Here is a 16,775-nt window from a genome sequence, read left to right on the forward strand (position 1 = left end):
TGCCATTCTTTAGTTCATCAGAGTTTTTCATGTTGAAAATTCTGATAACTCATATAGGCTCAGAAGAAACAATGGGCTCACTCTAAGCCCAAAGAAAGCACTTTTTCTTAGCTGTCAACAACAACAAAAATTAGAAGACTGAAACTCCTTCAGAAAATGTTTGTTTGTTAAGATCTAAGTGCCAGATGCTAATAGCAGTCCAGATAAGCCCTAATGATTTTACCAACTTCCCTTACTCTCCAGTGCTCTATTCATGCTTGAAATAATTTACACTTGAAATGTTATCTCATACTTCACAAAGTTGATAAGAAAAATCCGTATGTTGTAATAATTTTCTATATGGGTAACATGAGATTAAGTTTTATTTTTCTTAAAGGTCATTATGCATAGATGCTTTCATTTCTCATTTCTTAATTACTTTGGGATTTTATTTCTAAGGGTTAATACTGAATAAATATTAGTATTTAATGAAAAGGAGACATTTTTATTACAAAATTTGAAAACAAATTGTTTGCTTATGTTTAACTGTGTGCTAAAATTTAAGTCTTCATTCTGCTGCCTTTGAATAGCACTGCAGTGTATTCTCTGACCCCAAAGTTTTATTTTATAAACATTTTGCTGGCATATAGAGAACATAAAGAGTTGAAATGTGACTTGAATTTCCAGCTTTTGAGTATTCCTCAACTTGATAAACTCTGTTATTAGACAGTATTTATTTTTGCCATACAGTGAAATTTGATATTTTGATGACTAGCCAAGTACTGCCAGTTACTTCAAAACTAAGTGGGGGAAAAGAAAGTTCAAATGTCAGTGTAAGAATCTTCTTAATGGTGTTAATTAATTTAACAACAAAAATAATTTTCACTTTACTTTTAAACTGTTTTTCTTCTTTATGACCTATAGGATTTTCCTAAGCCCAGTGAAGATAATATTAAGTTAATTCTCAATCAAAGTGCCTGGACTTCTCAATCCAATTCTTTGGCGTCTTGCTTGTCTAGACTTTCTGGAAAATCTGAAACTGGGAAAACTGGTCTTATTAACCTAGGAAATACATGTTATATGAACAGTGTTATACAAGCCTTGTTTATGGCCACAGAGTAAGTTTAAACTTGAATCTTTTCATTTTAACTGTAGAAGTTGATGCATGCTGATGAAATATAAGATGATAGAATTGTCTACACATTATTCCTTATAAATGGCATAAATGTTAACTTTGATTGCCTTATTCAGAAATGAAACTGCTTTTAGTGCTCAGAAACTATGAAAATGTTAACATTAGGCTGGGTGTGGTGGCTCGTGCCTGTAATCCCAGCACTTTGGGAGGCTGAGGCGGGTGGATCGCTTGAGGTCAGGAATTTGAGAGCAGCCTGGATGACATGGCGAAATCCCATCACTACTAAAAATACCAGAATTAGCCGGGCGGGCCGTGGTGGTGGGCACCTGTAATCCCAGCTACTCGGGAGGCTGAGGCAGGAGAATCACTTGAACCCAGGAGGCAGAGGTTGCAGTGAGCCAAGATCGTGCTGTTGCACTCCAGCCTGGGTTACAGAGTGAGATTCAGTCTCAAAAAAAAGAAAAGTTAACATTAATTCTGCTTATTATTCATTGCATTTAAATGCCACTTTAAAGAAATTACTCTGACGATTTTTAATAGTGTAAAAGAAGGATTGATTGCACCTATTCCAAAGAGTTTAAGTGTGCTAGAGTACTTCATTGTTATTATCCTATGAGACGATAATTTTTTTTTAACCTACACGTGTTTTGAGGGAAGTTATATATAATTTTATCTGCCCGTCGGTATTTTGGTATTTGTCAGATCAACAACTTTGTTGCTGTTTAAGAAGTTTAAGTTCTGCTCCACCCCAGAGCAATAATTACTGAACACATGTATAAACAGACATGTTCCTCTCCCCTCTTAAGAGTTTTCTTTCAAATCCATTTTCTTTTGCACCTAAGCAAATAGGAAATCAGAAGTTGTTAGTTATGTGAATGCTATCCTCAAAGGTACAAAATAACGATAAACTTTTCCTGAAGACAAAATCATGATTGAATTTTTCTCCTGAATACCAATAAAGTATTCATGGAACTTGCCCAAAGAGGTTTACAAATTGAGTTCTAAGCTTTTCCAAGTTGTTATGCCTGCCCAGAGGAATCATAAACTATGAAATGTCGAATTTGGCCGGGCGCGGTGGCTCGCGCCTGTAATCCCAGCACTTTGGGAGGGTGAGGCAGGTGGATCATAAGGTCAGGAGTTCGAGACCAGCCTGACCAACATGGTGAAACCCTGTCTCTACTAAAAATACAAAAATTAGCCGGGCATGGTGGTGCGTGCCTGTAATCCCAACTATTCAGGAGGCTGAGGCAGGAGAATCACTTGAACCCAGGGGGCGGAGGTTGCAGTGAGCCAAGATTGTGCCACTGCACTCCAGCCTGGGCAACACAGCGAGACTCCATCTAATAAAGAGAGAGAGAGAGAGAGAGAAGAATTCGCTTTATTTTATTGTTGGGCTCCAGATTATAATATCAGCACTCAGGTGTTTTTGGTTTCGTTTAGTATTTAATTTTTTGGTTTTTTTGTAGTTGGAATTTTTTTTTTTTTTTTAAGAGAACAGCTGTATCTTTAGACACAAGTGATACTAGGCATACGACTGAAAGAATCTCCGTCTTACCACCAGAGGTCATCTAGTCCAGACATCTCCTTTTACAGATGACAAAGAAAACAGAAAACCAAAGCAGTTATAACGGCAAGAGCAAATAAAAGGTTATTTCTTACTGAACAGTGGCCAATGATATTATCTCTGAATAAGAAGACAGCATATTTTATTTCTTAAGTAATATATGAATTCATAGTTTAAAAATAGTTAAATTATATATAGAATAAAAAGCAGACATTCCCATTTCCAAAGGTAATTTGTTAACAGTTTACATTGTTCCAGACCTTTTTTGGTACAGTTGCATGTTTGTATTTAATATGAAAACAAATGCATTTTTTTAAGAAAATTTACAGAGAATCCTATTTATATATTCTTTTCCAGCCGCTTGCTTTTATCGTTTAATAATTTGTATTCAAAATATTCCCATGTTGGGGCAGTACAGATCCATGTCATTCCCAGTAAATGTGTATGCCATCATTTATTTATTAAATAATCATTTAATTTAATGAGTATTTAATAAATTAAATGAGTATTTAATAAATACTCCTTTATTTAATAATGCTCCTATTGATGAATATTAGGTTATTTTGCTTATAATTAACATCTCTCTGCCCTTATACAGATATAGAGGATTTTTCTTTGAATATTTTCCATATCTCTGAATATCCTTTGAATATCTTTCAAATTGCTCTCCAAAAAAGCTGTAGCATTTTGAACTCTGATACTAATATAAGATTGTACCTAGAGCCTGTACCTTTAGCAGCAAATCAGCCTTTTTAATTTTTTGCCAATATGAAGAAAAATGTCTCTTAATTTGCATATCGCTGCTACAGTTTTTCCCTCTCTTATTTTTCTTTATTCATTTGTTTCTCTTCTGAATAACCTGTTCTTTTCTTTGTACATCTTTTTGTTGGGTCTTTTTTGTTTTCATGTTGCTTTATATATACTCTGGATGATCATCCTTTGCTATATGCTTTTTTCAAGTCACAATTCAAATTTGTGGGGTGTTTTATTTATAATTTTTTTATTTTATGTATTCCAGTCTTCCACTTTTCATTCATAGCATCTGGACTTTTAAAAGCCTTTACCGTCTAAATTTCTTGTTTCTTTAAGTACTTCAGTAGTTTTGTATTTTATATATAGCTCATTAGTCCTGTGGTATCTGTGATGGTGTATAATCTTATGTAACTTCATTTTTTACCAGATGGATACCCAGTTGTCCCTTTACTTTTTTTTTTTTTTTTTTTTGAGTAGTTTATCCTTTTCCCACGCTCTATTCTTTAAATGACTTTAATTTTATAGTGTGTTTTAATTACAGCATATTTTTTTATTTCATGAAGATTTGAAAGAATTTGTTTACTTATGTTATAAATTAATGGCTTAACCTATTTCTATTTGCTAATCCAGATAATAGAAATAATATGTGATAGCACATAGTCCATTAACAGGCTTTATAGTAAATGTTAATTTATTGTCATTCTTCCCTTCCTTCTTTACTGTTAGATAGGTAACTTCCTTAGGAAAAGGACCATTAGGTAAATGAAGTTTTACTTTAAGGATAATAAATTCTTGAACTGACTTGCTTTTAGCTTTTAAGAAATGCTTTTAAATGGCCAGGCACAGTGGCTTATGCCTGTAATTCCAGCACTTTGGGAGGCCGAGGTGGGCGGATCATTTGAGGTTGCAGTGAGCTGAGATTGTGCCACTGCCTTCCAGCCTGGGCAACAAAAGGAAACTCTGTCTCCAAAAAAAAAAAAAAAAAAAAAAAAAAAAACTTTTAATAAATGCATGTGTGTGTACACACATATACATAAATCATTATATTCTCTTTCAGTTTCAGGAGACAAGTATTATCTTTAAATCTAAATGGGTGCAATTCATTAATGAAAAAATTACAGCATCTTTTTGCCTTTCTGGCTCATACGCAGGTGAGTGTGTATGTGTATATAGTATGTTTATGTTAACTGCGTGGTAATAGTCATTAAACTTTACCTTATACCGAACCTTTTTAACTGATGAAATAATATAATAGATATCTCACCCAGTACAACAAATCCACTTAGAAATGCTATACATCCTGCCTAAAATATCTAGATATTTTTCTATTTTCAGGATATGCCCTAAGTTTTTATATTTTTCTCTTGCTTCCCATTATTGTAGCTGAATATTATGCTGACCCATTGATCTAGAAATTTTTAGAAAGAAAATATGATTTCCTATCCAATAAATAAGTTCCTTCGTGAAGAATTATTTTTAAGTGCATCTTTGTTTCCTGATATTAAATTAATAGATTTGTACAATAATGAGCAACTAAAATATCATCGTGGTGCTTGGGCATTTTTCTCTTTTCTTATGTATACCTATTCATTATAACTAAAGATCTCTGCAGTTCTGTTTATCTGTTAAGTTCTAGAGCTTAAAATTTCGTGGTGATCTTTTATGTCCACACATTAATCCAGGGTCATTAATTTATATTAATGGCACCAAGGTGGTCATATATAGTAAATATTCACTCAACAGACATTTATTAAGAGACACTATATGCAGTCAGTGATAAACATTAAAAGAAGAGTCTTGGCCAGGCGCAGTGGCTCATGCCTGTAATCCTAACACTTGGAGGTCGAGGCAGGCAGATTACCCGAGGTCAGGAGTTTGAGACCAGCCTGGCCAATATTGTGAAACCCTATCTCTACTAAAAATGCAAAAATTAGCCAGACGTGGTGGCATACGCCTGTAATCCTAGCTACTCAGGAGGCTGAGATAGGAGAATTGCTTGAACCCAGGAGGCGGCGCTTGCGGTGAGCTGAGATCATGCCACTGCACTCCAGCCTAGCCGACAGAGCGAGCCCCTGTCTCAAAAAAAAAAAGAGTCTTTATGTTAAAAGAACTTTTAGTTTAGATTTTGAGCCTATACACATGAATAATATATATATCATTATTTATAATATATATTATTATTTTTCTGGTTTTACTTTCATTGCCTTTATTTCACAGAGGTCTAAAGGAGTAGTAGTTAGGGCCAGAAGAAACAATAGGTTGAGAATTGATGGGATTCAGTTGATGGGAATGCTTTTGTTTTCTTTCTACAAGCTGAGAAATATTTCAAATATAACTTCTTAAATGGAAAGAATCTAGACAGGATTAATATGAGATGATAGTAATGGCCTATGAGTAGTTACATACTCAGATAATTTTATTATTCTTTATCTGGGGAAAGTATGTTCACAAATTAAATTTACCATATCAAGACCAAGGGAAATGAAATGAAAACTATCTCCTTCCTCACTCCCTGTTGTTTCCTAGTAAATTGATTTTTGTGCTTTATCACGTCTGTATTTATTATATATAAAATATATATGTATATATAGGCAGATATATACTTTATTAACTTACTAAATCAGAGCTATTAGGAAAAAAAATCTTAGGAGAGGTTTCCCTGCTCCTCCCAAGAAAAGTAGAAATTAAAAAGAGCCTGATTAAATTTCTGTCACAGTTGAGACTCTCTCTGGTAGCAGCCTGACAGAGATTATTTTAGGCAGATAGATTTTCCCATATAATTGAAAAGTCCTTTTTTCTTATAATTAATAAAACAACAGTTATTGAACATTTACATTTTTTTAGCCCCTGGTCTAAATCTTTAATGTCTTAATCATCAAAAACAGTCTGCCAGGTAATAAGGTATATCCCCATTTTACGGATGAAGAAAACAGGCTTACATCACCTGTTCAGGGTCATGCAGATGAGCAGCAGGATTGAGATATGAACCAAACAGCTCTGAAGCCCATGTTTAACGTAGGCTAAACTTCCTTCCTTCAGAATGCTATAAACACCCTTAATTTGGGTAAAATTTTTCTTAACTGAGAACTTCATTGTTATGAGGTTATGCCACAAATAATAAAAATGTCAAGAGAATTCCAGAGTTTCAACTTATAATCACATCTTTGAAATGTCTTTTGAGTTCTTTTTTGTCATGGCAAAATCTAGGATTTGAACCTGGATCACTCCAGAGTCCACAGTTTAATCACTAAGCAGCCTCTATACTTTAAAAAAAAAAATTAGCAAGGGTTTCTAACCAGTGTACTCACAGTCTGCACATGTATGACATGTATCTACTCAAGGAAATTTTCGCCTAAAGTAGATATGCATGACTCTACTGTAGAGTATTTCCTTTATTACTTTGTTTAAAATATATACTAACAAAATATACATTAATCTTTTTTAGATTTGATTTTTCAAAAAATTGTGGACTCAAACATATGACTGTCATAGAGGGATGATACCAGGAGCTTTACGTCGAGAGTTAGACATGGGTTCTACTTTAATGCCCTGTGCCACTCATTTAGCTGTATGACCCTGGGCAAGTCACCTGTTTCTCTAGCTCTCAATTCTCCTCTGCAGAGTGAGAAGTTATGACTAAAGATTACCTAACTTTATTTCTAAATAATTTTATCTGTCCTTAAGTTGCCATGTCCGGCACTTTTGGCTGATGTGATGTTAACTGTAAATAATCTTTATTAAACACTGTATATTAAGATTTCAGTTACTTGGTTCATGCTATAAGAATTACTTCCTTATATTTTCTCAATTGCTATCAAAAGAGGGAAGCATACGCACCTCGGATATTCTTTGAGGCTTCCAGACCTCCATGGTTTACTCCCAGATCACAGCAAGACTGTTCTGAATACCTCAGATTTCTCCTTGACAGGTAAAAAGTATTCTTAAAATTGTGATTTCAGTGTTGTCTTTCGTAACAGTTTAATTCTACTTAATATTGCTTTTACCTTTAAAAACATGTTTCAAATGTTACTCTTTAAAATTCTATTGCATTTCTCGTATGTTTTTTATATTTTCTTTTGTTTTTGTTTTCCTTTTTTGAATTTTCTTCCTTGAGACCAGCTGTTCTCAAAGTGTGATACAAGGACCCCTGCGGGTTCCCAAAACACTTTCAGGAGTCTGTGAGGGCTTCTCTTTTCCAACAGCATAACTGTGTGAGGCCAGATTTTCTTTATAGGCTTCATCCAAAAAACATATAACAATAGAATGCAGAGAAGATAAGAGGCTCCAGCTGTCTTCTGTTAAGCCAGATACTTAAAATATTTGCAAAATGTAAAACACTGCCATTCTTACTTTTTTTTGGTTTTAGAAAATACAGCTTTTTCATTTTTCAAATGTTACTAATATTAAGTAATGGGTTTATTATTGTTTGTTAAATGTTAATATTTTATTTTCTCAGTTCTGACAGTAAATATCAATAGATACAACCCATGTAAAGGAAAGCTCTTTGTTTTTTAATTATTTTTAAGAGTATAAAGGGGTCCTGGCACCAAAAAATTTAAGAGCCACTCCTTTAGACCAGTTCATAATTGTATGGGTTTGGTATATTTTATTGTCGCCTGACCACTTAATTAATAAAACCTGTTATCATCTGTATCTCCCTGTCTTTGTTCTGCTCTGTGGAATGACTAGTAAACTTAGTTGGGCTCAGTATGTGCAGCCTTCCTTCCATTCAGCTAAGAATCTATTTAGTAGTTTATTTGTGCCTGACTTTCTATGAGACATCAGGAAGACAGAGATAATATAAGACAGTTAAGGGATGTTTATAATTAACTGCAATGTAATACATGCTATTAAGTAGCAGTATGAAGAAAGTGTAATGAGAGTATAGAGTAGTAATAGCCACCCAGCTTTTTTTCTGCATTCTCAAACTATTCAATTTTCTTTTAATTAAAACAGGAAAAACCTGATTTGTTTACATTAAACATTAAATTTGATTAAAGTAGTTTATAGAAGCCACTAATATTTTTAAATAGAAATGACATTTGAAGTTAATTTAAGTAGCTATATAATGATATCCTCTCCTGCAGGCTCCATGAAGAAGAAAAGATCTTGAAAGTTCAGTCCTCACACAAGCCTTCTGAAATTCTGGAATGCAGTGAAACTTCTTTACAGGAAGTAGCTAGTAAAGCAGCAGTACTAACAGAGACCGCTCGTACAAGTGACGGTGAGAAGACTTTAATAGAAAAAATGTTTGGAGGAAAACTACAAACTCACATACGTTGTTTGAACTGCAGGAGTACCTCACAAAAAGTGGAAGCCTTTACAGATCTTTCGCTTGCCTTTTGTCCTTCCTCTTCTTTGGAAAACATGTCTTTCCAAGATCCAGCATCATCACTCAGCACGCAAGATGGTGGTCTAATGCAAGCCGCTGTACCCGGTCCTTCAGAAGAACCAGTAGTTTATAATCCAACAACAGCTGCCTTCATCTGTGACTCAGTTGTGAATGAAAGAACCATAGGCAGTCCTCCTAATGAGTTTTACTGTTCTGAAAACACTTCTGTCCCTAACGAATCTAACAAGATTCTTGTTAATAAAGATGTACCTCAGAAACCAGGAGGTGAAACCACACCTTCAGTAACTGACTTACTAAATTATTTTTTGGCTCCAGAGATTCTTACTGGTGATAACCAATATTATTGTGAAAACTGTGCCTCTCTGCAAAATGCTGAGAAAACTATGCAAATCACGGAGGAACCTGAATACCTTATTCTTACTCTCCTGAGATTTTCGTATGATCAGAAGTATCATGTGAGAAGGAAAATTTTAGACAATGTATCACTGCCACTGGTTTTGGAGTTGCCAGTTAAAAGAACTACTTCTTTCTCTTCATTGTCAGAAAGTTGGTCTGTAGATGTTGACTTCACTGATCTTAGTGAGAACCTTGCTAAAAAATTAAAGCCTTCAGGGACTGATGAATCTTCCTGCACAAAATTGGTGCCCTATCTATTAAGTTCTGTTGTGGTTCACTCTGGTGTATCCTCTGAAAGTGGGCATTACTATTCTTATGCCAGAAATATCACAAGTACAGACTCTTCATATCAGATGTACCACCAGTCCGAGGCTCTGGCATTAGCATCCTCCCAAAGTCATTTACTAGGGAGAGATAGTCCCAGTGCAGTTTTTGAACAGGATTTGGAAAATAAGGAAATGTCAAAAGAATGGTTTTTATTTAATGACAGTAGAGTGACATTTACTTCATTTCAGTCAGTCCAGAAAATTACGAGCAGGTTTCCAAAGGACACAGCTTATGTGCTTTTGTATAAAAAACAGCACAGTACTAATGGTTTAAGTGGTAATAACCCAACCAGTGGACTCTGGATAAATGGAGACCCACCTCTACAGAAAGAACTTATGGATGCTATAACAAAAGACAATAAACTGTATTTACAGGTAAGTCGGAAATACAAGCTTTATTTGTTGAAAATATTAAACAATTGACATAGTTAAATGAGTACCCTCATTTTGGAATCTAACTTAGGAGTTTTTATGAAATTCTGAAATGAAGGTCTGGATTTATATGAAGTATTCTCAACCTGTATAACTAAATTGCCTTTCTAATATTGTGACAATTTAAATGAAAAGTGGCAATTAGATGTAATGCAGAAGACTTTATTTGCTCATTACAAAAGATGGCTCATTCTGAAATCATGCCATACAAAATACAGAAAGTTTACAAAAGTGGACATATCCTCCCTCTTCCCCTCAGCCTCACCCACCAGAGGAAACAACTGCTAAATGTGGTGTTTATGCCCGCAAGACCTTTGTGTAAATATTTTAAGGGCTATTTATTGATATTTAGGTGGATAAGATTAAAAAACACTAAAAGGTAGACTGTAAAGAAAGGATATTCATATGTTTTGAGGATGTGGGCAGTAAAACCAAGGAGATAATAGAACAATTGTAAATCAAAGCCAAGGAATGGTTTTATATGAGATAAATTTATTGATAAATATACTTTTTTCAAGGAGTTAGTGATTTTATTACTTAAAGGCTAAATAAAAAGTTAAAATTCTTGCTGAAAGTATTTTTTTTTTGTTTTTGAAACTTGCGAATTTGTTCTCAACATACAGGGCTAGCAGTAAACTACAGGTGAAATTCTAGGTACATTAATTGGGTAGTCTAAGTGATTTTGAGTCTGAATGAGTACATTTTAAAAATTTTGTGTTTGAAGGTCACTCCTGAAAGATACAGATAGAATAAGAAATGAGCCACTATAGTAATGATTTTTAGAGGGAAATTTTCTCAAAAGCCTTCAAATTTACTGCATTATAAAATATTCATACATTTTTAAAGAAGTATGGCAATGTTCTTGAGTGACAAAAACAATAAACTTTACAGAAAAAAATAGAAAATCAGAATATTTGTTTGAACTGATTAACTACTGAAGACTCTAACATCTAGTCAGATGGCTTATGATCAACATACTAGAAATAGAATGTATTCAACTGAGTCCTTCTTACTAGATATCATATAAACACTAGTCAAAGGAGAAATATGGGTTTTGAAAGATAAAAAACTACTCTCATTTCTGTGATTAGAATCCCAAATGCTTGTATAGCCATAGCAACTACTTGTTTGTAGCTTAGCTCCAAGTGATTTTCCAGTTTATCTTGCCATTTTCCCCATTACTTTCTGATTATACAACATTTGAGCGTGAGGAGCTGTTCTTTTCATTATTATTTTAAGACTTGTATGTTACTTTATTATAAAGAAAAAGCATTATGTATTTTGTTAATTGTTTTTCAGTTTTGTGCAGTTGTCCTAGATTCAATCTTAAGTTTCATATTGACAAGTTGTTTGATGCAAGAAAAGATACCACCAAATCTTATATTAAGGTATTTACCTGTATTAAGACTAGGTAGTAAATCAAAGTTTCATTATCAGAGTACCCTTTTAAAGCAAAAATACAATAATAAATATTCGATTTTTTTTTTTTTTTTGAGACTGTCTCATACTGTCACCCAGGCTGAAGTGCAGTGCTGTGATCATGGTTTATTGTAGCCTTGAACTCCTGGGCTTAAGTGATCCTCCTGCCTCAGCCTCCTGAGTAGCTAAGGACTACAGGCATGTGTCACCATGCCTGGCTAATTTTTTTTAAAAAATCTTTTTAAAGATTGTCTTGCTATTTTACCCAGACTAGTCTCAAACTCCTGGGTTCAAGCAATCCTGCCTCCTCGGCCTCTCAAAGTGCTGGGCTACTGCATGTGGCCCAATAATCAACTCAATTAGGAACTTATATTTGGATTGTGATTATTTACATTTATTTATTTATTTATTGACACAGAGTCTCACTCTGTCACCCAGACTGGAGTGCAGTGGTGTGATCTTGGCTCACTGCAACCTCCACTCCTGGGTTCAAGCAAATCTCAGGTCTCAGATACCCAAGTAGCTGGGATTACAGGCATACGCCACCATGCCTGGTAAATTTTTTTGTATTTTTAGTAGAGACAGAGTTTCGTCATGTTTGCCAGGCTGGTGTCAAACTCCTGGCCTCAAGTGATCCGCCCACCTTGGCCTCCCAAAGTGCTAGGATTACACGCATGAGCTACTGTGCCCAGCCTATTTTCTTTTAAATACAGTGATTGATAAAGGCTCAAATTGTGAAGTTTTTCATACCATTTAATCAGATTATTCTGGTATTTTAAGTACATGTTAAGAGACTACGTTGTTTATTCTGTTATGTGGATGCACATGTGCTCATAATTGCCAGGCAATAGAAAACTATAGCGTTGAGATTATGTATACAGCAGTTTTCAGCTATCACTTCTTAAACACCTGGAGCATGTACGTGTGTGTTTTCATTCTCTCATTTTTGTTTTTATATCCATGTTTTAGATATAATTATTATAAATATATGTCATGCTTTATAATAGATTACTATGTCTGGACTATAACTTTAAGAAATAGCATTATACCTATTTATAAAACAGTTATAAAAACTTAAATCGTAAAAGGATGTGAAGTGAACATTTTGAGTTCCTCTGCTCTTGAACAATATTGCTAATGAATTTACCATTTTAGTACATATCAGGGTAGCTGCTTTCATTTTAATACTTCATAATCAGATTAGAAACTCACCTTGTGATAAAGAAGCTTTTTTCAGGATTTCATTTTTACATTTTAGGATGTCATTTTTCAATTTTAAATCTAGCCACAACCAGATTTACAAGTGTTAGAAAATGTTGCTCTTTTGAGTATTGGCAAGATCCATGGTTTTGAAAAACCCAGGCAAAAAAATCTTATATGACAAACCATTCTCTACTCTGTGGATCGTAGCCTGACATTTGGGAAAACAATGCAAATTGTGGATCTCGAAGTAAATTTTTGAAAGGACTTTTCTCTTCATATATTTCTTTCCCCTTCATATGTTTCTTTCCCTTCAGTCCAGCTTCCATTAGGAGTATCTCCATTGTTTTAGTGTCTGGAATATAAGAACTAAGCCTTTGTTTAGGATACAGTGAGAGATTGCGTAATGCATCATCATTGCATGGTCCAGATTACCCACCCATCTGTCCCGCATCAGCCACAGACCACTTCCCATCTTTTCTTGCTTGGTTTCTTTCCTTTGTTTCTTTGGAGGAGGTAGTAGTTCTTCTTAACTTCTTAATTATTTTCTTTTTCATACATTCAGAAGAGTATATTCAATATATATGTGCAGTTTAAAGAAAAATAAAAGGATTAATGCCAACAGTTTTACTTGAATGAGAAATATAAATATACTGAAAATTATTTGTCTCAAGGAGCAATAACTTTCCTGTGACTAGATCTATAGTCTACTACTGAAATTAGAATTAACTTTAGTACTTGATATAAATTTGTGATATAAATTACACATTCTATGATAATCATAATTTTGACATTGTACACAATGTTCTTACCTGTATTAAGTAAAATAAAAGACAGTTTCTCCTATTTTTATCCATTGTCTAAGCTTATCAGAAAACAGAATACCACACATTTTTTTCTGTCAGCCATATATTTCTATAAATAATAAAGCAGAAAAAGAATATTACTTTTTTGGGATGTTGTATATCTTGAAATACAATATAGGTTTCATGGGTACAGAAGCAATGGAGTTACTAATTTTATATTTTATGTCATTCGACATAGTTTCTATAAGGAAATCACTGTATAAAAACGTCTATGCAAGATTTGCCATATCTTTTAGTAGCAGAAGTTCAAGGAGAACTTCTTGAACTCTACCTTACGTGTTCAGTTTTAATTCATTAGGGAACATTGTCTATATATCTGAAACCATGTATTGTTTCTCAGATACAGAGTCCTAATTTCATCGCTTGTTTGGATAGTTTAATAGGTTATAGAGCTAGAACAATGAGGATTTGTGGGTGGGAGGGTTTCTATCTGTTTCTAATGTCACTTATGGCACTTAATTTCAATCTGTAAAACATTTATAATTCCTACTTTAATTTTATAGATCAAAGGATAAATTAATATATATATCACCTTAAAAATACTCTGTAGGTAGATATTATACCAAAGAGCCAGCAATTATAAATGTTGTAAATGACACTGTAGATCACAAAAATATTTTTAAGAAATACCCTGCAAATTAAGTTTTAAAAGTTCTAACAGAGACTGGTTAGTTAAGCCATTTTGTTACAAGGATTTATCAATGGTCCCTTTCTGCCATAAAAATAGGTGATTCTTGATCATCTTGTGTACTGGGACTTGAACAGAAGATGCTGCATGCTACTGAAAAATAAAGTATCTATAATATGACAGATAGGTGTCAGGGTATGCCTGGGTCTTTTCTTCATAACGAAAAATTGAGCATTTTGTGAAGAGGGAAGAATAATAAACTAAACCATTTTAGCTAGAAATTATAAAATAGTATTACTTTGCCAGATGGAACAAAATCACTAGGCCTTAAGTTGAAAAATTGAAATAATAGTGTTTTCGTTATTAATGTTAACTGTATTTTGAAAGCCCTTCAGGATGAATATGCTAACAAGTTCAGGTATGCTGTGACCAGTAACTTTCAGACCTTATTTTTACCAATCCTATTTGAAATCTGTAGATCCTCTCCCAGAAAAATAGGCACATCCCAGAATATTTTGCATATTTTTCCAAAGAGTTTGTGGGTCCCAGTTTTAGAATCCAGTTGTATACCTTGCCAAATGAATTTGCCATTATTTATTCATATTTGCTGCCTTTGAAGCTAAGCACCTAATAGTATTCTAATCTGAGATCATTTTTATTGAATACCTAACATGTGTGGCATCTAGATAAATATGACTGATATCTGATAAAAGTTTTCCTGATAAGGAAACGTTTTAGATATTACTGTGAGGAGGTAGGCTTCATTTTACTTGTCAGTGTTTTTTGAGACCTGTCTTATTATTTATTGAGAAATAGTCTATGGAAAGGGCAGAAAAAAATTCAGTCTTCTTCCTTTATTCATACATTTAACTGTAATCACCCACTTCCAAAATAGCCCCATTGCTGGAGAATAGATAATCTATTGTGATAATCTTTGAATTCTATGTTAAATATATTTAAAAAGGATCTATTCCAGTATGTTTTAGAGAGTGTGCAGGAACTGTAATATTTTCTTAGAGAAATTTTTTTCTTAGGTGCTTTAGTTTCAAAGTTATTGAGATTTGAAGAATGCTTATAAGGATTAAGGTAGTTTTAAAATATTTGTATAGGTGATATAACCATCCATTGTATTTAGCATTTTAATTTCATAAAAATTATTTTTAATTTTAGGAACAAGAGTTGAATGCTCGAGCCCGGGCCCTACAAGCTGCATCTGCTTCATGTTCATTTCGGCCCAATGGATTTGATGATAATGACCCACCAGGAAGCTGTGGACCAACTGGTGGAGGGGGTGGAGGAGGATTTAATACAGTTGGCAGACTCGTATTTTGATCCTGAGAAAGTCCAAAATGCACTGGTCACGAAACGTCTAATACTATGACTGTTAAAATGTCAGACTATAACAAATATCTATCTTTTATTTTTCATTAGACCCTTATACTTCAAGAGAACACACTCAGTGCTTGTTTTTATTTTCTTGACACATTTATTAACAAAATGCATCATGGAAAAAAAATCTACCTCTTAAAATTCCATTTGCTTTTATGGTAGACATGCTTGACCAAAAATGTTCAGAAGAAAATATGTACCTGGTCCCTAATTAAGCTGCGTTAAATTTGGTAGAAGCATTTAAATGGTCTATCTTCAGTTTTACTGAACAAAAAATGTAATTTATTTAGCATTCTTTATAAAAGAATTGATGCTAGAGGTAAAAAAAATACTTGTTTTTAAAAAATCCTTTACGTCTTGTGTAATTACCCCATTATTAAATTCAAGTCTTTGAAAATCAACTAGAGATGATAAAGTCTCTAAGGAAGGCAATAACAAAATTTATCAAGATATAGTACTTTTCAGTTTTTGTTTAGTGTCTTCAGCATCACTGTGTCTGTATTTCAAGTACAAATGTTTTTAAAAAGGATTCTTTATACATATGTGCTGAATTGATTTTAAGAAAGTTGCATGATCCTGTAGGAGCAACATTTTTACCTAAAAAATGCTAACTTTGTAGTATTTCTAATTGTTCAAGGATTTTAAAATTCTATTTCAGGGAGTATATCTTCTGTGTGTTTTGAAGGAGGTGAGTTCTGTATGTGCCTTGCAGTACTGTAATTCAAAAATAGGAATCTTTGGCTGCGAAATTTTTTTTTTTTAATGAAATGTTAGGAAGTCATTTTTGTGCTAACATTAAAATTATAACTTTTTGAAAGGTAATAGATTTTCCAGAAGTAAAATCTGATGGTTCTAAATCAATCAATGTGATAGTTCATTTTTAACTCTTAGAAGAATTCAGAGGAAATGAACCCAGCTAAGTAAAAAATCTGTCTTGATTTTGTTACTTATTCCTCAGAATATTAAACATTGATCACATATTTTTAGAGTTTTACATTTGGGTTTTTGTTTGTTTCAGTCATATGTTTTGCACTGTTGTTTCTATTTTCATAGTTCGAGATAAAATGTTAAAATGCCAAACCCTACCTTCCTGCACTTTACTGGAAACATGTCAGTTCTCCTGGTTCTTGATTATACAGTACTCAAGAGTTAATCCCAGTTATCCCCCTTCCTAAAGGTTTTAACTTATCCACAGTTGTGCACTGTTCTGAAGATTGGTCTCATATTTATTTTGAAAACATTTTAAGGAAACAATGTTCTTCGATGATTTGGGGTTTATCTTTTTCCCAAGCTTTTATGGCAGTGGTTAAAAACAGAAATCCTCATGTTTATTCC

General features: G+C 33.5%; 1 protein-coding gene across 4 annotated transcripts in view; it reads left to right on the forward strand.

Moving 5' to 3' along the window:
* Positions 1–16,420, forward strand: part of USP38 (ubiquitin specific peptidase 38) — a 34,666-nt gene extending 18,246 nt beyond the window's left edge. For 3 of the 4 annotated variants that reach the window (XM_058436780.1, XM_032147691.2, XM_058436779.1), the window contains 5 exons: positions 904–1,097; positions 4,489–4,582; positions 7,253–7,359; positions 8,519–9,881; positions 15,222–16,420. In XM_058436780.1, the coding sequence (XP_058292763.1) occupies positions 904–1,097; positions 4,489–4,582; positions 7,253–7,359; positions 8,519–9,881; positions 15,222–15,383 (1,920 nt within the window). In that variant the 3' untranslated portion in view covers positions 15,384–16,420. Of the gene's footprint in view, positions 1–903; positions 1,098–4,488; positions 4,583–7,252; positions 7,360–8,518; positions 9,882–11,237; positions 11,327–15,221 lie in introns of all 4 variants that reach the window. The other variant, XM_058436778.1, reaches the window with a different exon arrangement.
* The last annotated feature ends 355 nt before the right edge of the window (positions 16,421–16,775 follow it).

Source organism: Hylobates moloch, unplaced genomic scaffold (assembly GCF_009828535.3).
Source record: "Hylobates moloch isolate HMO894 unplaced genomic scaffold, HMol_V3 SCAFFOLD_3, whole genome shotgun sequence".
NCBI classification, from domain to species: Eukaryota; Metazoa; Chordata; class Mammalia; order Primates; family Hylobatidae; genus Hylobates; species Hylobates moloch.